Source organism: Fundulus heteroclitus, chromosome 6 (genome assembly GCF_011125445.2).
Source record: "Fundulus heteroclitus isolate FHET01 chromosome 6, MU-UCD_Fhet_4.1, whole genome shotgun sequence".
Classification (NCBI taxonomy): Eukaryota; Metazoa; Chordata; class Actinopteri; order Cyprinodontiformes; family Fundulidae; genus Fundulus; species Fundulus heteroclitus.
This window is the reverse complement of record NC_046366.1, coordinates 6,866,899-6,876,334: the sequence shown is the minus strand read 5'-3', so window position 1 is coordinate 6,876,334 and position 9,436 is coordinate 6,866,899. Positions and strand designations below refer to the sequence as shown.

General features: G+C 42.7%; 1 protein-coding gene across 1 annotated transcript in view; it reads left to right on the top strand.

Annotated features, from left to right (window-relative positions):
* Positions 1-5,027: 5,027 nt before the first annotated feature.
* The window catches only part of LOC105925304 (intracisternal A particle-promoted polypeptide), a gene marked incomplete in the record, with an annotated part of 7,985 nt that continues 3,576 nt past the window's right edge, over positions 5,028-9,436 (top strand). The window contains 5 exon segments of the mRNA XM_036137948.1: positions 5,028-5,136; positions 5,871-6,273; positions 6,361-6,572; positions 7,215-7,434; positions 9,167-9,322. Of these exon segments, the coding sequence (XP_035993841.1) occupies positions 5,928-6,273; positions 6,361-6,572; positions 7,215-7,434; positions 9,167-9,322 (934 nt within the window).

Genomic DNA, 9,436 nt, shown 5'->3' with positions numbered 1-9,436 from the left:
ATCTGGGACCTCTCCCATAGGGAGTGATTTCTCCAACCAATTTTATTGTCCAGCCAATCAGGACGCAGGGCTGGAGTTTCATAGATGTGACGTAGTGGAGAAGCGACCGTGAGACTGATTCAGACAATGGCGGCTCGCATCGAGGAAGCACGTGTTAACATTGATGCTGCTATTTCTTCCGTGTTGTCCAATCTACCTAATATTGTTTCATTAAAAGAACATCAGAGAACGCCTCTGAAGGCTTTTGTTGGTGGAAACCATGTTTTCACCCTTCTCTCCGACCGGATTTGGCAAATTTTGTTTTCCGGGGCGCGCACGTGGTGGCGCGGTTAGCGCGAACCATGTTAGGAGGCCTTTAGTCCTCAACGCGGTCGGCCCGGGATCGACTCCGACCCGCGGTGCTATGAGCCGCAAACACATAAAAAAAAAAAAAGTTTTTTTATTTTTGCTTTCCAGCGGAAAAACATGGATGCTCGCACAAAAGCCAACGGTAAACGTACAAATACAGCCAACCTGAGTCTCACAATCCACTTTAAAGTCACATTTTATTGCAAAATCTTTGTCTTTTTTCAAGCCGTGCTGAACTGTTCAACTGAGCATGAACTGTTAAAAAATAGGTGGTGATTCTTCATGGCTAATTTAGCCACTACGGGTATTGTTGTCAAAACAGTAACAATGACAATAACGCTGTTCTATATGGTATTTTATGCATATAAATGGCACAGAAACATCCCACTTTATGAACACTGAAAAGTAGTACCTGTATAATCGACAAATGTTACATAAATAATAGAGAACTGCTAAAAACAGTCAAAGTATGAAGTTTTACTCAATGTTGCTGCTAGGAGCAGCGCTTATTATTATTATTATTCTGTTGCACCGACTTTTGGACTTGTAATTCAACTTAACAGGGCATCCCAGTTGAAATTTTTGACTCAGAGGTCAAAAGCTCCAACTACCAGGAGGGTAAATGGAGCGCCACATTGAAATGGTCCAAAGAGAGTCCACAACTAAATCTGACAGAATATTTGTGGGCTCACCTGAAGAGGCCGTTGGAAAGGGGTATCCTCGCAATTTGACAGATGTAACAGAACCTTTGCAAAGCAGAGTGCACATTTATTGTCAGGTCAAGACATGACATACTGTTAGACTCACACCAAAGAAAACTGAATGATGAAATTGGACCAAAAGGTGCTTCAACAGATACCTTCTATAAGGTTATGTGAACACTTATGCTACCAGGTTGTTGCAGCTCCTGGGTTGCCTGGTCCGAGAGCAGTCTGCCATGCCTTTAGTTTAATAAAGGGAACCATTTAACGAGAAGAATATCCCATTCTCCCAATTTTCGTTGAGTAAAACTGCCCTGACACTGCAAGGCAACCTTACCCATTACACTGTCTTCCAGGCTGTCAGTACATGATGTGATTATTTAAAATAAATCGAAATAATAGTGACAAACAGCTGCTAATGGTTGTAGGCAAAACATTTACACTTATGTGCAAAGGGGGCAGAATTAATGGAGCATGTGCATAATGCATTTTTCAATCCCATCAGTTCAAAGAAAAAGCTAAGCTGTGTCCTGTGAGCTGAGGAAATTGCTACAGTGGAAGTTTTCATGATAACCAGAAAAACTTGAAGTTGAACGGTGCAGTACAACAGTAGTTGCTGCCAAAGAGGGGTGGAGTCCCCTGGGTGGCCAAACTGGCGCATTGGGTTTTTTATTGGCCAGCACTGGTGCCACCAGATATCCTCCTCTCTACCGCTGGCTGTCTGGTGACACAATGAAAAAAAAAAAGAGAAAGAAAAGAAAAAAAAAAAAAGAAAAACTGGCAACACAAGTCAAGTGACAGATGTTACAGGACTTGTATTTCAGGTGTGTGACTGATCGTCCCTGTGAGCGGTAGTCAGCTTTTCACCTGAGAGACTTTAGCGTGTACCAAGGAGCACTGAAGTCCTCTCTGTAACAAGTTTCCAACATAATTCAAATTAATTTAATTAAAACTAACCCAAAACCTTATTTACTTCAAAGTCGGCCTGAGTTATAATACCCGTGACTTCATTTGGGGGATGGGGGGGGGGGGGGGGTGTACAGCCAAGGGCAGAGAATAACTTCATCTTAAATTACCCTTCTGCTGGGGGCCAGAAAGGCCACAATAACCTGATAATTTACACCTTAGGTTTCTGTGGGTCGTTCTTTAGGATTTGAAGCTCTTCTGCAGGCTCTGTGAGAGAAACGCTGCCACCTGGCGTTGGCTTTCCTTACAAACTTTTCTTGCTTGACTTTAAATGGTGGCAACACGTGACTGCTGTGAAGTGATCAGAGGGAATGCAATTAATTGCAAAGGTAATAGAAATCTGCCTAAACACAACAGCTGTGTGTGCCTTGTGTTTTAGCGCTGCCACAAAACCGTCCCCATCTCTGATTGTACATTCAGGGTGGTACTCCTGCTGGGAAGTGAAACTCCCCCTCAAGCCTCAAATCTTTTGAAAGTTTCCTTCAGGATTGTTCAGCATTTAAACAACAGCTTTCAAGTCTTCCCACAGATTCTTTGTGAGTTTTAGAGCTCATCCACCTTCCAATCGTCTTTGATCCCCTTCTTCGTTCTTGCTAAAAAAGCATTCCCAACGGGACATTCTAAAACGCTTAACGTGAAAAAGCTTAACGTGGCTTAAGGTAGGAAAACAACAAGGAATCATCACCAAATTGAGGAATCATCACCAAATTTCGCATGGCCATATCTTGTCATGAAGACTTAAGCCTGTCAAAACAAAAAAAAAACGAAATCCAATGATTATAGAAGATATCTCACATGAACGTTTTCTTCTTTATTGGCGCCTATGGCTAGAAAAAGGCTTAACGTGGTTTAATGTACCTAATCAACGATCAATGATGACCAAATTTCTCTTTCATATTGCTCCTAATAAGCACATAAAACTGTCAAAATGTCAAACCCAAAGTCCAATTATTATGGACGTTATCTAACATTAAGCGTTTCTGCTTCATTGAGGCCTATCGAAAGGAAAAAGCTTAACGCAATTCAATGTACCTAAACAACGCTCAGTGATCACCAAATTTATCTCATATATTGCTCCTCATAAGCACATGAAACTATCAAAAAATCGAAACCACAGTCCAATTATTATGGATGTTATCTGACATTAAGCTTTGCTGCTTCATTGAGGCCATATTAAAAGAAAAAGGCTTGACGTGGTTTAATGTACTTAAACAACACTCAGTGATCACCAAATTTCTCTCATATATTGCTTATCATAACCACTTAAAACTGTCAAAAAATCTAACCCAAAGTCCAATTATTATGGACGTCACATGACATTAAGTATTTCATAGGTATAGAGGCTGGCTATATGAAAGCAGAAACGCTTAATGTTAGATAACGTCCATAATAATTGGACTTTGGGTTTGACATTTTGTCAGTTTAATGTGCTTATTAGGAGCAATATGAAAGAGAAATTTGGTGATGATTCCTCGTTGTTTTCCTACCTTAAGCCACGTTAAGCTTTTTCACGTTAAGCGTTTTAGAATGTCCCATTCCCAACCCATGATGCTGCCACCACCTTGGGTCACGGTGGGGGTGGTGTGCAGCATCACTTTTCCACCCCACCTAGCATTTAAGACAAAAAGTTCAAATTAGGTTCATCCATCTGACCAGGCCACCTCTCACATGTTTGCCATGACTCCTGCGTGCCTTGGGGGTGTCAAACACCGCCACCTGGTGTTGCATTTCATTACAAACATCATAAGGACAACTACAACTAAAGAAATAATAACAATGTAGACACATGACAATCAGTCCTGTCTGTTTAAAATAGTTCAACAAAGATCAGTTTCCTGTAGAGGTTAAAGTTTTGAGGCTGACAGAAGTCTAGCCTTTTTTCTTCTTCGCTGCTTACGTTGTTAGGAGGGCAATTAGAAATGGGTCTAGGTTGTTATTAAGAGTGATCATGTAAAATTGTGTTCATTTATGGGTTAGGAAAAATCGCCTCAATCAAAACAGCCCAATTTCCACAGACACAATATGGCCCGCAATTATATTTTGACTGACCCTGTCATTATCTCAAGGGAAGGCCTTGGAGGACAGGGAAGTTGGTTCTTTCTAAGAAAACACGTGCTGCCATTACCCATGTGCATTGAAAAAGATTAACAGGTTAACACCTGCTAATGAGACAGCACCCAAATTGGCTATTTATTGAATCAACAGGGATTTCAGAGATGGTAGTTGAGATGTTGTGGGTAGGGGGGTTGGGGACTGTCTTATCTCAACTTGCCACCAGTGCAGAGCCTACTCGGGAATAGCAGCAGATAGATGTGACTGTTTTCTGCATGCAGAGACATGTGGGCATAGTGGCAAGAAGGATGACAACAAAGACATTTATGTCTGAGAAAAACATATAGGACACTTCAATCTTCTGCAGGAAGTACAACGATTGGCCTCAGAGGACTATGGCAAAGTTATTTTTATCATCGGTTACTGTTGGACATCTGTAGTGAGGATAGGCTGGAGAAGAAAATGTGGAGCAACGAGCATCAGGAGACCTATGGTATAAAGGCTCACTTAAAAATCAATCTTCCACTGAATCATCAAGAATTTTATGTTAATGTTACTGGATTCAAAAAGAATCAGACATCTAACAGCAACTTTGCCCGTTGTTCTTTTATTTGTTCCTTATTTTCTTTTTTTTTCTTTATTTTATTGTTTCTACGTGATAAATGTAACAAAGGTGATAAATGAAGATGCTAAGGCACCAAAATTATGATTTTTATTTTTTAAATCCATGACCAAAAAATAAAATGAGTTCATGGTCAGGAATGTTACCAGATCTTGATCTCATCAAGAGCCTATCTAAAGGGTTGTGTATTTCACAATAAAAGCCTTTTGAAACGCTGATTTATTTATTTACTTTATTTTATTTTTTTCATATGTAGACTACAGAAACATCTGACACAAGCTGACGTTTCTGTCGGTCTCCAACCACATTGCTCGCCGGGTCTGGTAGCAGGTTTGACTAGTGACGCCTGGCGGCTCAGACCGGAGAAGTAGATCCAGAGGACGCGGATTGACAGCCTGCTGGGCGGCGGAGCGGAAGTTCTCCGCATCCTCAGCTGTAAACACACAGGTGAGTTTCAGCGTAGACATGAGAACAGATGCGGCCCCTTTGTGGATCAGGTCTATTATTTAGATTGGGGGGGCGGATGTTGTCGTGTGGCAGTTTTCCACCATTAAAGCTGTTAGCTGGCCGTTCGACCGTCGAACTGAAGAGGTAAACACCCACCGGTGGGCTGGTCGCTCTGCTAGCATGCCTGGCTAACAGCGGACACCAGTGGGGTGGGATTAAAATAATGTGTGCATCAGTGGGACAGGAAGTAACATATAGAGAATTACAGAAGTATTCAAACCTTTTAGCGTTTTAAATCTGGTCACGTTACAACCACAAGCTTTACTGTGTTCTGGTGGGATTTTAGTTGGTCTCATTAGTGCATGACTGCGAAGTGTCTGAAAAACGATGCACAGTTTCATTCAGGTATTAAAGACTTGACGGATCCACCTTTTGCTGCAGGCTCTCAGTTGGATTTAAGGGCTTTGGGATCGCCTCTAACAGGGATGGCATGTATTAAGCTATGATCACTTTCCCTAGGCTGTGGAAAAAAGGAGCCATCACCACAGGGATGGTACGGTCACTGTCAAAACAAACCAAGCGCCTCTCTCCACATGTTTCTCCTACATTGCTTTTGGCAAACTGCACATGGGAGTTCTGCTAGCTTTCTTACCGCCTCTCACAGATTTTCCCACCTTCCCTCTGGCTCTTTCTGTTCCTGCATACTCTCACTGCTTTGTCACCCCCCTTTGCAGAGACTCCTCGGACAGGAGGACACCTGTCTCCATGGTAACGCAGCAGCCTCGACAGCCATGTCCTCCGTCTCCGTGTCGACGTCTGCTGCGTGTGGCGGCGGCGGCGAGGCTGCCGCGGTGCTGGCCTCCCGGGCCTGTGAGCAGGCCCTGCTGGCGTCGGAGCGCTACGCCAGCCTCATCCTGGCCCAGATGAACAAGATGCGGCTCCGCTCCGACTTCTGCGACGTGGGGCTGAAGGTCGGCGGGCAGGTCTTCAAGGTCCACCGGCTGGTTCTCGCCGCCAGCAGCCCCTACTTCTCTGCGTTGTTCTCAGGCGGGATGAGGGAGGCGGAGAAAGAGGAGGTGCAGATCATCGGAGTGGACACGGGGATCTTCGAAGCGCTGCTGGACTTCATATACACGGGTCCGTATCTATTTTCCTCCTCCGTGCATCCAGCGCCCGGTCTCGTTCGCTGATCTTATCCGAACGGGGTCGTTTCCTTCTCTTTAGGCGCCATCAACGTTAACGTGGAGAACGTTCAGGAGCTGATGGTGGCAGCCGACATGCTGCAGCTGATCGAGGTGGTGTCCATATGCGGGGAGTTTCTCAAGGGGCACATGGACCCCTTTAACTGCGTGGGCATCTTTCAGTTTCTGGAGCAGATCGCCTGCATGGAAATGCTGGAATTTACTGAGAACTACATCCAAGTTCACTTCCTGGAGGTGTGTTTCTCGCACACGTTTTCAAAACCTTGTCACATTAAAACCGCCAGACGTTATTTGTAAGTTGTGAGTACTAGTGAAGTGGAAGGAACATACATTTACAGAACGTGGAAAATGCATTTCAATTCAGCCTTACTTACTTTCATACCCCTAACCACTATCCAATGCAACTAACTGCTATTGGAAGTTACCTAATTAGTAAAAAACCATCAATCTTCTAAGATGTAATGCAAACTGAGCAGGTAGATCATTCATGAGAGAAGCAGCCAACAGGCCTGACGCTACTGGAGCAATCATACTGTATCTTTTCTCATTTATTAAACAAAAAGTAAACAAAAAAAGTTATTCGGGATTGACTGGAATCAGGAGGACAAATGGCGATTAAGTGCTAATATAAGAAAATGCATTAATCACCCGGCCATTAGAACCTCTGTAAGAACAGATGTTCTGTCAGATTGCTGTTCTATAGCGCTCAGTTGTGGGTTAACACATCAAAAATCTACATATGTGATTTCAGGGCAACTTTATTTGTGATGCCCTTTAAAACAACACTGTTGACTATAAGACGTAAGACCTTCATGGACTCGATGATATCTTGTAAGATCATGTGTCCCCGTTGTCTGTGGTTACTGCGTCCTTCAGGTGTGTGTCACGGATGAGTTCAGAGGCCTGTCGAAGGATCAGCTGGTGAGGCTTCTGAGGAGCGAGGAGCTGAGGATCGAGGACGAGTACCAAGTGTTCACTGCAGCCATGGACTGGGTTCTCCACGATGTGGCAAAGAGGAAAAAACACGTAGTTGAGGTGCTGGAAGCGGTCCGCTTCCCTCTGCTCTCCCCACAGAGACTCTTCAAGTACATAGAAGGTGAGGAAATCAGTTCTGTGGCACGCATTTGGGATTTAACGCGGCTTTACACTAGGGCTACACAATTAATCGCATTTGCCATATAATCGCAATTTAAAAAAAAACGCAATTTCCTAATCGCAGAGGTCTGTACATTTTGGCTATGTAACAATTAGTGAATCAGACGCGTCCTTTAGGTGTCAGTAAACTGTTTAAAGTGGGCTTGCCTTCAAAGGGAAGACAGTTGGAGCAGTGAGATAATCTAATTCTATTACTTGTTTCAGAGTTTATATAATCATACTGTTTTAGCAGAAACGTTCAGGAATCTCACCATAGCATTAAGTTCTGGTCAATCAGTTTAATACATAGACTTGCTTGTTGGTTTCACTTTATGTTCAACAAGGTTTGATGTCCAAATCAATTAAAAGCTGTTCTCTTGAATAATATTCTGATAAAAAAAAAACATTAAAAGTTCTTGTTTTAAATAGTATTTGTTTACTAACATATTTATCTAGAGGCCATTTTTGTTGCTTGTGGTTAATGCAGAGAAAAGTCAAAATCAAATAGTAGTTTTGGTTGAAATAATTCGTAGGCAGAACGCAATCATTTCTGCTCAATTCATTTAGCACCTAATCTGCGCAGCGATGAAACAGATTGATTTGTTGTTTGTATATGTTTAACAACACACGATAAATTAAACTGAAAAAAAAAATTGCATTAAATCGCAATATTAAGATAAAAAAAAAATCTCAATTAGATTATTTTCCAGAATCATTCAGCTCTACTTTACAGCATGGTGTAAAGCCTCGCGTGCAACTCAGAACACACATGTTCAAGATTGCCTTTTCATTATGATTTACTGTTACTTTCCTGTGTTGTAGTTTGTGTTGTCTCTTTTAATTATGACGATGTTGCTTTTACCACTTATTGTTTTTACCTGTACAGTGTCCTTGAGTGTTTTGAAAGGCACTTGAAATAAAATTTATTATTATTATTATGGTGACACTGGAAAGAACGGTATGCCTGTGGTGAAACCAAAACATTCAAGGAACATATAGACAACACAGAGTTGCCTTTATCTCACCCCGTCACCATTTCTTACACCACAGGGCTTTCCATGCGCAGTTCATTTGGGTTATAGAGAGGCGCCATCTTTCCTGGGACGTTGCACACTGAAAGCTTAATACCTGCTTTGACAGCTTATACTTCCAAAAAAAAAAAAAAAAGTAAAAAACAAAGCAACTGGACTTGTTTTCCGTAGTTGGAGACGTTTCGCTTCCTCTCCAGGAAGCTTTCTCAATTCAAAAAGTCTGGAGTAATGTGCAGTACCAAGCTTTATACTACTGCCCTTGTAATGGCTTAGATAACATGCAAATTCAACCGAAACAGGTCCACCCCTTAGTAATGGGCGGACGTTAAATACATTAAGACAGCAGATTGAACCGACACTGGTCCACTCCTCTGTAGCGGGTTGTTATTGGCCTGGCTTAAAGGAACAATGTTTTGATCACCCGTATAAGGATGAGAATTGAGGTTTTTTGTTTTTTTTTGGAATGACCATGACCTGGATGACTGAGAATCTTCACCAACGACAGCTTATACTGAAACAGCATTTGGTATTTTATGACAAAAGTACTTTTGCTGGGGGGAGGGGGGAGACTGTTTTCGGTGTTGTTTCTGTGTCATTATTACATTATCGCTCCTTTTAACAAAACCTATTCACAAATCTGTTCTGTCCCGTTTCTGAACAAAGGCATTACCGACTTCAGCCTGCGGGTGGCACTGCAGACCCTGCTGAAGGAGTACACCGAGGTCACAAAGTCTCCCAAAGAAAACAAGTTTCACAGTCAGCTCCAACCGGCCAAGATGAGACCCCGGAGAAAAGCCAGGAAGTACCTCTACGCAATAGGTCCCGTCTGCCCCTTACTGTCCAATCCATGAGCGCGCCCCATGAGGATGTCAACGCTCAGAGCAGATGGTCCTCGACAGTAAGACCCAGAAGTGAAACTGCCCTTGTCTCTCT